The sequence below is a fragment of the Leopardus geoffroyi genome, chromosome B3 (genome assembly GCF_018350155.1).
Source record: "Leopardus geoffroyi isolate Oge1 chromosome B3, O.geoffroyi_Oge1_pat1.0, whole genome shotgun sequence".
Taxonomy (NCBI): domain Eukaryota; kingdom Metazoa; phylum Chordata; class Mammalia; order Carnivora; family Felidae; genus Leopardus; species Leopardus geoffroyi.
Window position 1 is genome coordinate 7,690,296 of NC_059337.1, and position 17,888 is coordinate 7,708,183.

General features: G+C 43.7%; 1 protein-coding gene across 1 annotated transcript in view; it reads left to right on the top strand.

Annotated features, from left to right (window-relative positions):
- The window catches only part of NTRK3 (neurotrophic receptor tyrosine kinase 3), a 397,129-nt gene that overhangs the window by 353,891 nt on the left and 25,350 nt on the right, over positions 1 to 17,888 (top strand). The window contains 1 exon segment of the mRNA XM_045448711.1: positions 17,225 to 17,266. Coding sequence (XP_045304667.1) covers positions 17,225 to 17,266 — 42 coding nt within the window.

The window sequence follows — 17,888 nt, forward strand, 5'->3', positions numbered from 1 at the left end:
AGTGTCACTTAGGAATATACTCCAGGCACGTGAATGTCTCTCACTGTGGTCTTCCAACTACTGGATCATGACTACCCCATCAAGTCTTGGTTCTTTACTGCTTATGGCCTGTTGTCTGGTTTCCCTTTATCACTTTGCTACTCAGGGCTAAGGAGCAAAACGTCTTTCATCTTCCCCCATGGGGTACTCTCCTCTGACTTATCCCTCTGAGTCCCCTTTCTGGAAAAAACAACCAAGCAAGCAGGCAAGCTACCTTTTCTAAGATACTGACTCATCCCAACATCATTTGGCTTCTCTATTCTGCACCCATGTCCCATGGAGTCCCAGTTGGGAGCAGCAGTAGAGATCAGAAAAGTCTGGTTCTATTTCAAGCTGACAAGGATATCCTTCTTTCACAGGTTATAGAAGGCCCACCCTGCTACCCTGCTACTCACACGTGCAGGGTATGCTGTAATTCTAGGAAATGTTTAGTTGCAGTTGGAAGGACAGTGCCAAGGCCTTTGACACAAGTCAGTGAGAGCATGTGGTCACAAGTATGCCCCAGTCCAAAGACCTCCTTAGAAACCTGATTAGAGACATACCTTTTGCACTAGAAGCATTCAGGGTGTGTAGGTCTCCACCCAATTGAACCCAGTTTTTCTGAGGAACCTGAGAACACAGACCTGTCTCTCCATGCCCAGGGCACACAACAAGAGCTTCGGATGAGTGTTTTCAACCCTCTCTACATGTTGGTGTGCTTCAGCTATCACTGAGTTTGTGGGGGTGGATCAGGATGCAGCGAAGTGTCCATGAACTAGAGAACATTATAATACATACTAGGACTTTGACAGTTTAACAGCCCTGACATTGCAGAATGTGATTTCCTACCTTCTCGTTGGTTCCCAAGCCTTGCAAATCAAGATAGTTAAGATAGCCTCTTAGGGGGAACCTAAAATTATGCAGTATCTCATGTCCTTATAGGTTCAGAGCAATGAGCTGGTGTTCCCAGGGCCAGTCCTTTGATTCTCACCTGGAGATTTATCCAGAGATGGGAACTCTGCCCTTTAAGTTGTAATTACTCTTTAGACTCATAACGCCCTTAGCATTTTGCTTTCTGGTGATCTGAAAATTGATGTCTCCTATCAGAGCAAACTCCCAGAACAGCAGGACAGGAGTTTCCTGGAATGGGGTGGAGCTCAGGTCTTTAAGTAAAGAAGCTGAGGGGTTCAGAGGGAAGAGGACAGTGAAGGAAGGGAATCCTTCTAGATGTACCATCTGGGACTGTTTGTTAAGAAAACCTCCCTAGTCTTTGTGATGGGATTCTGTACTCCTTGCTCTGGACTTTATCTTGAAGTTTATTTCTGCAATTCTTTCGGGACAAATGATTCATGAGAAACCCATTCGTCTGGAAGAATTGAGACAGGACCTCCTGTCTGGGGGTACTGGAGGGGATCGGATCACATGAGTTCCGCAGTCTCTTTTGCTTGGGTCAGACGGGTCTCTCTTGAGAATTAGCTGGTTCCTTTGATTTTTGTTGCCTCCTCCCATCCTGGCACTTGTGGCTAACCCTAATGGAAAGTAGATGTCTAATGTAACCTCCAGCCAAAGGCACTGGGCTGCAGAAGCCCGGTATGTGGGCGGATGCAGCCATGCAAGGAAAGCTTTCAGTGCAAGTGCTGGTCTCAGAGCCACATGTTTGTCAACTGTGTCCTTGCAATGCTTTATGGCTGATGAAACCCAGGCATGTGGGTGCCACCATGCAGGGTGGAAAAGGAGCAAAGGGCATTCTGTGGATGAGGGAAGGCATATTGTAGTTCTGCCCTAGCTGGGCAGTTGGTTTCTACCTGGGCCTCTGGGATCTCTCAGAGTCTTCCTTCTTAGTTCATTTCTAGAAATAGACATTTTATTCCTAGAAGTAGAGACTAAATTGAGAGTCAAATTTTCCAGTGTTATATCAAGATTCTTTTAGCTGCAAGTGACAGAAACCTAATCCAATCTATCTTAAGCAAAGAGGCAATGTATTGTGTTCATAATCACAAAATCCAGATTTAAGGCTTATTTCTGGTGCCGCTTAATTCTAAGACCGGACTAAATCACCAGGCTTCACATACATTGCTCTGTCTCTGTCTTTGTCTCCTTCCTTCTCATCTCCACTCAACCTTCCTACCATCCCTCCTTCTCTCTCCGTCTTCCCCCTTTTCTGCCTGAGACAGTGATCTCAGGGAAAGAGGTGATAATGGGGAGATAGATTTCCAAAGAATCAAGACTAATGAATTTTGGAAATCATGATGATACATGCTATAGCAGTTGAACAGATTATCCGGGACCTAGGTGTTCAGTAAAAAAGACTAGTCTTCACTGGAGATGCCTTGTCTTTGGGAGCCCTGCTGACCAGGCATGAAATAATCACTGTTGTTTCTGAGTCAGGCCAGACATTATGCTGAGAAAAGCTACAAAAGAAGGACTAAGGAAGCAAAGTCCACAACTGACTGCCTCTTCTGGTCTGTCTATGAGGGGCATACAAGTGTTTTCTGGTGTCATTTTGATGAGTGCTCTCTGGGCTGATGTAGGCTCCCTTCTTAGTTCATTACATCTGCAGATTTAGGTATTTCCGAATGAAAAATCCCTCTTCAGCTTTTACGGGTGTTTTTATAGAAATAAACTTCTAGGATTCCTGTCACACTTCCCAAGATCTGCTACCCCAAACCCATCAATTTATATGCCTCAAGACGTCCCAGTGAGTTTTCCTTCAACTTGGATGTGAATAAGAACTCTGATTCGGTGGTGCAGAACATTGGTTTTGGAATCGGAATAATTTAGGTGTGAGGCTTGGACCTTCCACTCTCCAACCTCTTGAACTCAAATAAGTTGCTTAACCCCTCCTTCCCTCCCATCCTTTCTTCCTTCGTCTATGCAGTGCTGTTGATGATAATAATTTCGAGAGCCAAGGCACATTGGGAGGACTGAATGAAGCAGTGCATTTTAATTCATTCAGTGCAGATCCTGATATAGTTTAGGCACTCAACAAGCTGTTCTGTATCCCTGGGACCAGCCTTCCACTACTGGCCCCAACGTTGGAATGTTGAAAGCATCTCTTTCTATCCATTATGATGAATCAAGATGAGGGCTCAACTCTAAGGATTACCTACTCCAGAGTTAGCCTAGCTCCACCTTTCGGGGACCCATCAGGTGACCCTTGAAGATTCTTCACCCAGTTTCATTAGCCTAAACACAAGAAGCCCACTTGCTCTAATCTTCCTTCTGTGCTTTTGGAGATATGAATGTGTATAAGAGAGTAGGAATGCCTTTGAAAAAACCACCCAACTGTGATTACTGGCTCAGCATTTAAGACTTTCTCCTGGGTTCATCCTCAGAACAGCCTTCCCTCGCCTGTTGACCTTGAAGGGGAAGCCAAGAGGTAGGGCTTGTTTTTCAAGGGAGAAGGAGCAACGCACAGCTGCATGCCTCAGGTTATGGCCTGGGATGCCAGATGCTGTGTGGAGGGACAGCTCCTCCATACCTTTTATCTGAGACTACCCTTGGCTCACACCCTTTGCTGCAAAGAGGCACTCAGGGACTCAGTTGTAGAGTAGCGGGCTGTGTGAAGCTTGTGAGCCTCAGAGCCCTAACCGCACAGCACTGGGAGGGGCATCCAGAGTTTATCCAGTCTCCGCTTCACCAAATCATAGCACTTTGGAACTAGATGATACCTAAAGGCCAACTAGCCCAGCCCTTTTCCTCACCCTACCAAGTTTATAAATGAGACACAGGGGCCCAGGGACGAGCCAGGTGGTATGATGTAAACCTAAGGCAGGGCCCTGGAGCTTCTGAGTTCTGGCCCGTTGCGCTTGTTGGCCCGCCTGCAACACACACACACACACACACACGCACACACATGCACACACACAGACACACACACACGCACATGCATACACATGCCACTCTGGAAAGGCAGGCTGCCAATGTTGAGATGAGCTTTGGCTCAGTGCTCTTGATATGTTGATTCAGGTCAGAAAATTTTGCTTGGGACACCCTCACGCAGTTTTTGAGTGGAGAAGAGTCTTAGCAGCCCTCCGGTCCAGCTATGGAATTATTACAGCTGTGAACATGCGAGAAGAAGGAAGAAGAGAGTACAAAGCACGGAAGCACCCTGGAAGTACTGGGGCAAGAATGCAGACAACCCGAGTCGCAATCCACTGCCCTTTCCACTCTATTCCACGGCCTCCCATGGTGTCAGATCTTGCTTCCAGCTGCCTCCCTCCTAGGATGCTCAAGGCATCTCTAGTCACCGTACGGGTTGTGTGGCTGGGCTAATCAATACCCCTTTCCTAGAATTTCTCAGGGGAAGGCCTACCTAGGAACCCATGATGCAGAAAAATAGTAGCGGTGCTAACTTATGTTCATTAATCACTTCGCAGCTCACGGGTCCCCCGCTGTTGTCACTGATCTGCGGGCTGCCCTGAGAACATCATCCCAACATTTTTGCCGAGGTTGAACCCCCACCTTTAAGTGAAGGTGGATGGAGGAATTTATCCACTCTTCCACGTTTGTGGTCCTGCCAGAGATCTGGCAAGTCATCTGTGAGCCCGGTCCTCTCGGGCACCAAGTGAACCTCCTTTAGAATTAGAAGGTCTTACTTCGTGACTCAAAGAAGAACCCATTTTCCACCGGGGGTAGAGGTGCATTTGACTCTCGGGAAAGCTTTGGCCGTGTGAAAAGTGGCTGAGTGTTTGTTTCTCCTTGCCCCCATAAGAAGTGCCCCAGCAGCTAGTCAGTGGGTGGACAGGAAGCTTGGCTTCAGCTCAGAGAAGCTGGATAAGGCAGCCTCCAGTGGAAGGAGTGGCATACTTTTTTTATGTCCTGTCCCATGGTGCCCTTCCAGCTTTCCTCTGCCTGGGGATGTAGCCATCGGATGGGAGGTTTCTGTTGTGGTATGTGTTGTTTACTGAAGTAATTAAAATATGCAAAGTGTTCCCCGTCCCCCATTTTGAGCTTCTTCCCCAGCTACTTCTGGCATTTTCAGTTGGCAGTTAATAAAACAAAAGGGGGGCCCAAAGGCCCGAGTCTCCCTCCAGCTAGAATGATTAATTTGGAGTAGTCTGGAAGTCTCAGATTTTACCTCTAGCTGTAGCCGTGCCTTTCTGGCTGATCGCAGGAAGCACTGTGACTGGGGGGCCAGTGAATGCTTCGTTAAGGGCACAGGGCGGGTGGAGGGAGGGGCAGGAAGGGGGCAAGGGTCTGGTTTGCTTATTATCACTGCACACAACCAGAAGCGACTTCTCTTTCCTCGGGGTAAGCGCACGTTGAAAGAGCTATAGCGAAGGACACTTGGAATTCACTTCCTCACCCGGCCTAAGTGTTTCCTACCACCAGATACCTCCATCTGCCTGCACACACAGAAGTACACAGCCCGTTACTTCACAGAGAACGCTTCTTGAGAATATTTATCAGAGAACAGCGCCCGAGCATCACCGCACCAATTGTGGCTGCCGCTTCTTGCCAACATGTATTGAGGCCTGCCACATCCTGGGTACGATGCTAAATGCTTTACGTGAAGTGTTTTATTTAATCCACGCGGTCTGTTTAATCCACCCGGAGGTAAACGGCAGATGTTCAAGAGATGGGGAAGCTGAGGATCAGAGAGGTTAGCTGATTTCCTGAAGTGACATGGCCGTGAATTTGTGGCTGTGTGTCTGACTCTGTATCATGATGCCATCGTGCCTCTACTGTAAGACCTGCTTCGGGACGGGCTGCCTTCTGTTCCTACTATGGGGACCTGCTTCTGCACGTATCACCTCTTCTAATGGGGCATCTTGCCCTTGCCTTGAACAGGGTGTGCAAGGTGTGGTTTGCCAGGGGGCTTCAGGCCTTGCCTCAGTTTACCTCTCCACTGGCCCAGGCATACAGCCACCTGCCTCCTTCCAACCTGTGGCCCAGGAAGATGAGAGATACGCAAACCAGTCATACACCAGGAGTTATCACAGTGGGGGATCGGGGGTGGGGGCGGGCACAGCTGGCAAAACCTCTTTTAGACACAGTTAAGAAGCAGCCCCTAATGGTGACAGGTGCCACACCAGTACAGAAGTCCCTGTCGTTGTAGGGAGTAAGGCTAGATGTTAATGCTGGTCAAGAGTTGTTTTACCCTGCTAACTAGGCTTTAGGAACAGTCTCTGGTCCACACAGATTCTCTCAGAGGTAAATGGAAATCAAGAGCAGCAAATGGAGGCTGGTTTAAGCTGTCTGCTTCTCGGGCAGCTGACTTGGGGCCCCAGCCGTGGTTGTGCAGGCGCGTCCTCCCGTGATCTAAGCACGCCGTCTGTGTGACCGCCTTTCTAAACGGCAGGTCAGTGTGCCAGGCTGCTGGAATCTTGGAGTTAGAAACAAAAAGTTTTCAATTAAGAAAGCCAACCAGTCTAGCTTCTCATCCAGAGCTAAGAGGTGGGCACCCCGCCTGGGCTAATTTAGAGATGAGACCTCACTGGCTAGCACGGGACAATATTTTGTCACTTATTCGAAAGGGTCTTTCTCTCATAGTGCCATTGGCACACGTCAGCTGTGTTCACCACCGCACTCGGAGGGAAGGCGCAGGGTCAGAAGATGATGTCATAGAACCAGAACCAGGGTCGAAGAATTCAGTGCGTCATCTTAAGGCTGACGGGTATCCAATCGATAGGAAGTATTTTATTGTCACTAACGTCGCTGAGAAGTTGGCTGGAGAAGACAGTTTACAGCTCAGCATGCCGTTTGAGGAAAAAGATCCTGTCTCAGTCTTCGCCTTTTTAAATTCAAATCATCTTAGTTTTCCTTCTTTTTCCTGCCACGAGGCATCACACATAGAAGAAATACAGTCCTTGAGCTCCGGCCATAGAATATTCTAACCTGCCCAGTCTTGTCCACTCTGAGACTAGCGTTAGCTGCTCTTCTTGGGTTTTCCCTGCTTTTGTGGACAGCTAAGTATTCCGAGGATCTAGGTTGGCAGCCCCGCCCCCCCTTCCTGGAAATGTGTTCCCAGCACTTGCAGGTGGAATTGTCTCGAACCCGCAAAACCCATTATGAGAAGAATTAACCTTTAGCTTGGCCTCTGCCTACCATGGACTTTCTGACACTCCATTCCTGAGCCAATTTCCTTATCCATAGTCCAGGAGTGGTGTCTCGTTGTTGTAAGGGCCCCTGGGCAGAATGTCCAAGTTTCTGGAACAGAGGGAAGTGCTGTACAGTAGCCATAAGCGCTGAGAAATTAGCATCTTTCAAGGAAGGTCTGGGTTAGGGGTGCCTGGGTGTCTCAGTCCATTGAGCACTGACTTCAGCTCGGGTCACGACCTCGCAGTTTGTGTGTTCAGACCCTGCATCGGGCTCTGTGCTGACAGTTTCAGAACCTGGAGCCTGCTCTGGATTCCGTGTCTCCCGCTCTCTCCGCCCCTTCCCTGCTGGTGCTCTCTCTCAAAAAAAAATAAACATTTTTTTTTAATTTTTTTTTTCAACGTTTTTATTTATTTTTGGGACAGAGAGAGACAGAGCATGAACGGGAGAGGGGCAGAGAGAGAGGGAGACACAGAATCGGAAACAGGCTCCAGGCTCTGAGCCATCAGTCCAGAGCCTGACGCGGGGCTCGAACTCACGGACCGCGAGATCGTGACCTGAGCTGAAGTCGGCCGCTTAACCGACTGCGCCACCCAGGCGCCCCATAGACATTTTTTTTTTTAAAAAAAAGAAGGTTTAGGTTAAAAGTAATACATATGTGCATGTGTACAGAAAAACTGCATGCTTGTTTCATTTAATATCTCATTTAATTTCTGTACATGTTCTATATAGTTTGTTATTTTACATTTAAGAAAGGTGAGTGTTCCAGGGATTAAATAAGTTCCCTAAGGTTGCTTAGGGAGTCAGAGGCATCGGCTAAGTTATTTATACATTATCCCCTTTGTCCCTTCGGATCATCTGTTTCCTTATCCTATACGCACATTTTCAATATCAGTTATCATATTTTTTAGGTTTTTTTTTTTTTTTGGCATTGAATATTGAACAAAGCCGGTCTTACCTGGAAGTGATTTTATGTTTGCTAAATAAATCTGAATCTAAATCAAAACCTTGGTAGCGCAGCCTGTGCTGAACAGGGTAAATTAAAAATCTAGATTTATCACAAGAAGGCTTTAATTTCCTATTTTCCTTTACCTATGAACGTGTAGCAAGCACTTGGGGTTTGAATGGATCAGTCTAGATCCAGTGTGATCCATGCATCTGAGCCGAAGTGAGACCTCCAGCTTTGTTCAGTGAATTGAGCTCTTTTCACAACGTGTCTATGGTTTGTTTCCACTGGAAGATTTGAGTGCAGCCAGGAGGCTCCACGTCTAGGCATCTGTAAAAGAAAATAAGGGCCAAGTTATTTTTCAACCTACATCTTTGGACTTGCACTGACTGCTCCATAAAAAAATATATTGCTTGGGGGCAATAAAGGACAGTGAGGTCTCTGACTGAGTGCCAGCATTTAGACAGGATTTAGAAAGAGGAAAACAAAAGGGGAAGTCATAGAAGGTATGTGTTCCGGGGACTTCCATCTGAGAACTTGCTTCTGGCAGACGCAACTCTAGGTAAGAGACTTGGGGAGAATCACAATGGGCCTATTTATCCTCTAGGCTCACACTGCTAAACAGCTTGGCTCTTAAACTCCTTGTATTTTTGGAAGACTCTGAGGGTTTTTCCTAATCCTGGGGCTAGAGGCTCAGTCTGAAACAGCCATTCCACTGAGATTCTGCTAAATGGATGCTTTTTGCATAAACTGTCACAAAGCCCTGCTCAGAGGGAGCCGTCCTATAATGATGTCTTTGTGAGTTTTCTCTGTACCTTCCCTCCAGAGAATTCCAACTACCTCCTAGACCCAGGGCTGAGGTCTTCAGTTTGGGTCTATAGGAAGCGAGGTAATAGCATGTTCTACTGTATCAGGAAGAGGAGGGGAGGCAAAATGAAGGCAAACAAGCCTGCTGTATGAAGTCCGAAGTCTGATGTCACTATAGAAAATCTCAATCTCTTATGTAAATGTTTCACCATGGAATATCCATAACTCGGGTGACGCCACGGACAGACGTGCATTTGTGACAGTGCACACACATACTGTCAATTTAAATCAGATGACTGTACAAATGGATACATCCCTAAGGCACTGCCCACACCACTGGGGAAACAGAGTTCTTGGTGACCCAAAGCTTAAGCACATCAGGATGGAAAGCAGGAAGCTACAGAACTGAAATGTAAACTTCATATCTGTGTATTTTTGATTTGCGTGTCTTAATTAATATACGCTTTTCTCCAGGAACACGTTTACCTCGAAAACAAGAACAGCACTCGGTGGGGCCTCCATTTCATTTACTCTTTTTAGTGACCTTGGGCGAGTCACTACCTGTCTTCCAGCCAAGGTTTTCATGCCTTGGGGGCAGGCTAAGTAATTTCCAAGCCCTTTTCCAGCTTTGTATGTTCCCGAGCTACAGCCCTAGCACGGACTCTCCTTTGGAGTGCTGGATTCGGATGAATGTCGGATTTGGGGGAGATGGAGTGGGTGAAGTTACAGGGTAGGGCTGGTCCCCCAGAGAGCATCCTGGAAGGAATACAGGCTTTCGCACCCAAGTGGCATGATTGGGGAATGTGCAGATGGGGCTGGGCCGAGGGGTGAAGAGCTGGTTGAAAATACAGTGTCTGTGATTCAAAATAGCCACGTGGGGAAAAAACGGGAGAGGGGATCAGGGACAGGAGGAGGGTGGGCAGACAGGGGACATTCTGGAAGGGCAGAATGGCATTTCTAAGGCTTTGGTGGCCCTACGACATCTGTGGGGAGGGAGCTATTAAGACACCCCAGCTGTTGAGGGGCGGGGGGGGGGAGGGGAGGGAGGAGCAGGTGGTGAGAAGCGTTAATGCCTGGAAAGACAGTCGTGTTATTTTGAAGTTTTGAAGCTCCTGGCAGAGTTCATTGAGTGATTTAGAGTGAAACCGCTTTTTTTTTTTGCCGTCTGGGAGACAAGATACATGTGAAGAGGACATGGAGCCTTTCTTTTCATATTTAGGCCATTGGTTTCAGGAGGCGTCGAAGGGAGGTTTCACCAGCTTTGTGTGATCGGGGCACGGTCAACAGGCCTGTGTTTGTGTCTATGACTGTGCCCACCTGCGTGTGTATTGACACACACATATGTTCATGTACACACCTGCCTTCTGGATGTATGGGTGTGTGTATACGTATGCTGGATGTAGCTAATACTGGTGTGCGGCCTAGGTGTGTGAAAACCCCAGGCCCTCTGGAACAAGAGTGGCAATGATTCCAAAGATTGTAGTAGTGGCTGCTGGGAGCGTGTTCAAGGTGACTGCCAGCCTTGGCTGATGATTCGCTTGACACGCAGAACAAGGGGTAAGAGGCAGAGCCACTGAGGCAGATGGGAAACTAGGAGAACTTCCAGCGGATGGAGAACGCGTATGCTAAGCCCTTTGTTCCGCTTAGATCACGTGGAGATTCTTTTACGTGCTGAGGCACGCAATCAAGAAAAATAAAGTTGACTAAGTTAAAAAATAATGACACCCACGATGAATGGCAGTCTTTATGATGAAGCTATTTTGCCATTAACGCGCATCGCGAAGGCTTTACAGCTGTTCAGAAGGCCGCTGTGCTTCTGATGGGCTTTGACAGATTTTGACTTGGCCCTTTCAGATTAGTGATTATGGAGGAAGCTCGAATCCTTCCATTCGTTCCAGAAATATCGTGCCCTGTGAATCTGTGTTTGCTCACCTTTGCTGGGTCGTGGTTTCTTTATCGGGAATATATGGGTCACTTTGTCTCCTTTATAGCTTGTCAGAGTTGTGTGAGCATAGACGTTTTGAACTTCTAGGAGAGAAGCGGGCTTCTCTGTGGTCTTTGCAACCCATCAGTGGCCTCCTTTTCTGTGTAATTGGATGCAGAGACCTGGGGACCTTCCAGAGCTCGGCTGAGTTCCTCTTTAACCCAGAGCAGTGGGATCCCTCTGACCGCAGGGGAGTGGGTGTCTCTCTATGGAAAAGAGCAGGATGATGGGAGAGGAGAAGTGGCTGTGGGGAGGTGAACCACAGAAGACTACGTGTGTGTGTGCGGGGGGGGGGGGGGGGGGGGGTTGCATTCTGTCCTCAGGGGAACTGGAGTCTGAGAGTTTCTATCCTATCTGCTTTCCACACTTTCAGTCCGGCTACTCCTGGCCCCCAGGCAGGGTGGGGAATGAGGGCCAAGGACTTAAAGAAGTGGGGCTGGGGCTTTTAGGCAGCCCCCCGGCTGGAGGTGAGGTGCTGCTCTTGTTACACACTTTTACATTCCCTCCCCTTACACTGCTGGCCGGGGTGGGTGGGATAGCGCCTTGAGGAAAGATCAGATTGAATCAGAGACAAGACTTCAAATGTCCTATCACTAGAGGCTCAGTCTCTAGACCTGTGGTCTTCAGATTTGATGTCCCTAAAAGAATCTTGAAAAGTCACCTGTGCACTCCCCCTGCACGTTTTAAGTTGCTATATAAAATCTGCAACATGATTTTAAATAGTTGCGAAGGATGCCATTTCCAGAATATTGTAAATATTGACATTGAAAAAAATACATCACTCCTGTAATGTATCTAATGAACTTTAAATACCAGAGCAGTTTGACACATTATCTATTAAACACATGAACAAGTACATAAGCAGTCAGTTTTACATGGCTCCTTTTTCTTCCTGAATTTATGTTTTCATCCCAGTTACCCTACCAGATTTTATCCTTATGCGTTATATTTCTATGCACGAAAGCCTTTTATTGGCCACTCTGTCATAATTTAGTGTGACGAAAATATGTATGAAGATTTAAATTTAATTTTTAATGTCCAATAACCATTAGTTTCTAGATATTAAGAGTTTTTGGATTGAGTTACCATTACAATTATTAGCAATACACGGAAGTAGGCAGCAGATCGAAATAATGTACATATATCGCAACTTTGATGAATATGAAAGATAAGAAGTATAATATTCTTGGAAATGCATCTCTTACATTTTTCCAGTAGCCTATAATGCATATTATTTATTGCTAAAGTAAGGAAGGTTCAGGATCAATTCTATTTCTGTTTTTGATATATGTCAATATAAGAACTGAGAAATGTTATTTACAGTAAACAAAGAGAGAAAAAGGAAGGAGTTTTGTTATTGTAATGTGACTCAATTCTTTGAACTATTATCTGGCTATTTGCCTAAAATCTCATATTGGTCTCTTATCAAAATTTCTTTTAAATCTCCCCTTAGCTCATAATTCTTTTAGGTCTGTCCCTCTTCAATTGTTTGAAAAGAATTGGAAACTACTCGATGTGCAAAACGATTTATTTTCCAGCCACTAGAGACATTCGTTTTCAGCACCTGTACCAATATTTCATAGCGTTTATTTGTTTGTACTCTGTAGGTTTTCTCCCCTGAGATTTAGAACGAGTGAGAGATTGGTGTTTCCTTTGGAGAGTGGCAGGTGTGTGCGTGTGTGCGTGTGTGTGTGCACAATTGGGAAAAGGGTTTGCTGGGCCACAGAGGCTTCTCAGTCAATGTTAGAAAAAATCCATATGGGAGTTTAGGATCTGCAGAATCCTTCAAAATGATTCTTGCCTGGGTACCCACTGGAAAAACTTTACTTGTCTCCAAAATCATGTGGATCCTGGATTGAAACCACCTGTTACACTGAATGGGAATTCTAGACTGTTCTTCTTTAGTGGGGGGAACAGTCACCCAAGATATATGTAAAATGTGCACTTCCCTATTGACAATAACAAAAAGGTGGAAAAACCCAAGTCCTATCTATAGGGGACTGACTGTGGCATGGTCATGCTAGGGGGAGTCTTACATAGCTAGAAAAGGAACAAGGGAATCCCAGCAACAAACAAACAAACAAACAAACAAACAAAACAAAAAAGCAAAGTACACAACAGGTACTTTGAGAGTGAGTATCTAAGAGAGTGAGGAAAATGGAAAATGGATGTAATATGTATTTTCTGATGTTAAAAGAAGAATGAACTAAAAGCAAACAAGATGTCGTTACCTATAGGAAAGAGGAGATCAGAATGGGGAGAGAGAATAGAGAGGTATTAGACTCAAATTTCATGTACCTTGTTTATTGGTTTTGACCTTGAAACCATCATTATAAACATTTACATTTTAAGGATTAAAGCAATTCTTAAAAATACAAAGCAAAGTGAAACAAACAAACCTAACTGTGCATTAAGTATGTTACATTATTTTATATATGAACATGTATTAGGGTAAAGCAAATAAATAATATTATTGAAATAGGAATCAAGATTTTCAGCATAAGAAAAAATATAGATATAAAATCGAAGAGGTTACGTAAAAGCTCTGTAATCCTAAATTTGAGTTGGAAAAATCAATATGAACTCATGATGCATTTTCTTTTAATAGAAAAGTTTTTTTCTAGCGACTTCCAATATAGACACCTAGAAATAATGAGCAACTCAACCCAATAGCAATGACCACACTCCTGGCGTCCATAAGTATAGTCTGTAAATTCCATTGTCCTCCAGAAGAATCCAGGGATTCTTGGAGAAATGGCTTATTCTAGGGCTGGGGCAGCAAATGTACAATATGAGCCTACAATATTTTCTTTAAAATTTTTGATGTTGATTTATTTTGGAAAGAGAGAGAGACAGAGTGTGAGCAGGGCAGGGGCAGAGAGAGGGAGACACAGAATTCAAAGCAGGCTCCAGGCTCTGAGCTGTCAGCCCAGAGCCCGATGCAGGGCTCGAACCCACGAACCGTGAGATCATGACCTGAGCTGAAGTCGGACGCTCAACCGACTGAGCCACCCAGACGCCCGGAGCCTCCAATAGTATTTAATGTCAGAAGCAAGGCCTGGGATATGCGAGAGGCACCAACATTAAGAGGCTGCCACTGGCCAAAGATGGAACAGTAAGCATCAAAAAGAACAGTCACAATAAACTGAGACACTTCATCGGGTTAAAAGACACCCCTGTCTACACACTCACAGCCACACCCCCGCCCCCCCACCTCAACATGAGTCGAATTTCATGCTTCCCAGAATCAAGCCAAACCTCTTGTTGGTCACCTTTGGAGGATGCTAGGGAATGAATTCATTATTCTGAGCGCTGATAAATAAAGGGAGAGAACTGAACATTTCCTAAACGAAGTGTTATCAGTATAACCAAATAGTTAATGAGGGAACTTTTTTATTTATAGAAGATGCCCAGCTGATACATGCAGAGGGAATGCTAGAACTCCGCGCTTTTGTAGCCCCTAATGAAATCATGGGTCCGGGCAGTAAGTAATCTTCAGTGCCTGCTTGTACCCTCGGGTGAAAGAGGACGTTACAGATGATCAGGCTGGCAACATGGGAATCCATGGTAATGTAGGTGGTGGAAATGTCCTCTAAGGTAGTATAATCCAAAGATCTCTAAGTACATATTTTCTTTCTAGAATCAGTTCTTGGAATCTTTGCCTTATTCCTGTACGTTTCCCATTTCAAAGCTCAGCCTTCAGATCTTTAACGTATCTGATAGTTGGGATCATTAGCTAGTATTTCTCAGGCAGTGCCTAGGCAAGTTATATTATCTTCATCTGTGAAAAGGGAGGAATAGGGAATTCTATCATATAGGAAGGGAGAGAGGATTAAATGAGGGATGTATGGCTGGTACTCAGTGTGTATTAATTGATATTACTGATATGGAGATTATTATTTCAGCCTACCGCTTGTCTGGATAGGTTTTACCATAGGAATACTTGTCAGCTTTTTTAAGTTTATGTATTTATTTTGAGAGAGAGACAGCGTGAGTTGGGGAAGGGCAGAGAGAGAGAGGGAGAGAGAAACTCCCAAGCAGACTCCAGGCTGCCAGCATAGAGTCCTATGCGGGGCTTGAACTCATGAAACTGAGATCATGATCTGAGCTGAAACCAAAAGTCAGACTGACTGAGCCACCCAGGCACCCCTGTGGATAAATATAAATATATATCTATATCATATTTATATTCATATATATTTATGAATAAATGTGAATATATTTTTTTTATTATTATTTTTTCATCAGCGAAGGATTTAACCACTACCTTTCCCAGACTAGATTTCTCCAGCGTGGGAGAAGGATATAGATAGTCCTGGGGGAGGAATCAGTGTTGGCCAGGTAAATCTTTATGGGGAATATGGAAACCAGGAAATTAGGTTTGTTATGCTGTTCTCAAGCATGTAAGGACACACACAGTGAACAGTCATTGCGCTTTATGTGTATACTTTTGGATTTAATGATACTCGGCGGGTTTTTACATACATGATCTCACTGGAGGCAGGAGATGTTTCACTCCTGTGTTGAAGATGAGGACATTGAAACTCAGAGGTTGAGTGCTTGTCTAAGGTCACATCACAACCCAGGGCTTCTGACTTCCAATTTATTGCTCTTTTTGTTATGTTACTGGCCTCTTGAAATATTTTATTTCACTTCCAGAGGAATGCCTTATAAATTTCTCTCACATTGGTGGTAAAAATCTTGATACAATTTTTCTTCGTGAAGTCCCTGCAGCCAATTAATACTCTTCTAATACTTTTATTCCCAAACACTTAAGCTCATCAGAGTTTACATCAGCACACTTGAATTCCTCCCTCTTTGTAAATTGGGAGATTTCAGTCTGGAACACCTCTTCTGGATTGTGTATAAAATCATTAAATGAAGCAAACAATCAGCATCAATTTGAAGGAATCCATTACTTAAAAATTTGCATCAAAAGGGATGTTTCTGTATTCCTGACTTTTTTTTTTTTTCCGTTAAGAAACCAGGTAAAATAAACCATTCCACAAGATTCTATCGCAGACATAATTTTTCTTTAAAAGAACATCACCTTCTAGGGGCACCTGGGTGGCTCAGTCAGTTGAGCATCCGACTTCAGCTTAGGTCATGATCTCATGGTTCATGGGTTCGAGTCCCACGTCACGCTCTGTGCTGACGGCTCAGAGCCTGGAGCCTGCTTCAGATTCTGTGTTTCCTTCTCTCTCTGCCCCTCCCCTGCTTGCACTGCGTCTCTCTATCTTTCAAAAACGAATAAATGTTAAAAAACATTAAAGAAAAAAACACCTTTTGAATCAGAACTTATGTAAATTAGGTCTACTGGTTTTCCTTCATTCAGGTGCTTAGTTTTTCCTTGTATTATTTTTAAACATTTCAAATGTGATACATGATTGTGATCAAATTACAAGCAGTATAGAAATACATATAGTGAAAAAGTGGGATTTCTCTTTGGTCAGTGCTCACTCTCACTTCCTTCTCTAGACTATATTTCTGGATCATTTTCTATGCATTTACAGACTTACACATTATTCCCTTTTAATGTACTTGCTTATGTATGACACATTTTTACATAAATAAGAATGCTAATATATATATATATATATATATATATATATATATATATATATACACACACACACACATATATATATAGTCTTGTGTTTTCCTTTAATGTATCCTAGACCTGTTTACACATCACTGCACATACTCTCCTATGTTCCTTTTAACCACTACATATCTATGTATAATGATGGGCAAATTGTTGCCCTTAAAAACGATGAAATAAAAATCCCCTTCAACCAATAGTTTTTGCTTATAGGACCAAGTATTTTTCTAAGGCTCCTTAGAGGTGAAATTACTGCCTTAAAAGGCACTCAACATCTGTAGTGTAGACAGATTCTGCCAAGCTGCCTGCGGGCAAGGCTGCACCAAGTCTTAGCAGTGACCCTTGAGAATAACTCTATCCTCGTACCTTTTCAAGCACTAGATAGTTTCAATCTTTTCAATTTTTCCCATATAACATTCAAAAGTGTGTCTCTTTATTGTTTTAATTAACATCTCTTCATATGTCTGTGCTCATTTGTAACCCTTTTGTGGACCATCTGCCCTTATCCTTTACTCATTTTTTTTTTTTTTTTTTTGGTCAGGTTGCTGTTTTAAAACTAATTTAAAGGAACACTTTATAATATATGAATTTTAATCCTTTGTTACATATATTGCGAATGTTTTCTCTGTCATTTGTCTTTTAACTATGCTTATTTCGTATTTTGCCATGAAAAAGTGTTTGGTTTTTATAAGTTGTATCACTAAATCTTATCTTTTATGGCTTCTTGAACATGTGTCATATTTAGGAAGGGCTTCTTCTCCTGAGTTATACAGATACTTTTCTAAGTTTTCTTCTAATATTATTATTGTTTTGTTTTTATGTTTAGCTCTTTAATCCATCTGGAAATGATTTTTGTATATGGTGTGAGGTAGGTATCTAAGTGTACTTTTCAAATGAATAGTTCATTGTCCCAACACTTTGACTACTAACCCATCATTTCATATATTAAATTCCAATATTATACATGGGTCTGCTTCTGGACCCTGTTTTGTTCCATTGATCAATGAAATTTGTCTATTTTTATGCTAATAACACCGTGTGTTCATTCCTGTAGTTTGATAATATGTTTTGCAATCCAATAGAGTAAATCTCCCTTGTTGTTCTATTTCAAGTGTATTTTAGCTTTTACCAAGTATTTATTCTTCTAGACAAATTTTGGTATCATCCTGTCACTTTCCATACATCATTCCATTGGGGGTTTTCATTTAGATTGTGTTGAATTTGCAGACTAATTTGAGGTAGGAATGAGAGATTTATGATATTGTCTTCCTATTCAAGGAAATGACATACATTTCCACATTTCAGATCTTCTTTTATGTTTTTCAATACTTTTCTTTAAGTAGACTTTGTACATTTTCTGGTTAGGTTTATGCCTGGGAATTAAGCTTTTTTGTGCTATTAAGCAACTTATTTTCTATTAAGTTTATTACTACGGGTATATGAGGGTAGTTTGATTTTGGTAGGTTCATTTTATAAATGCGTAGCTTACG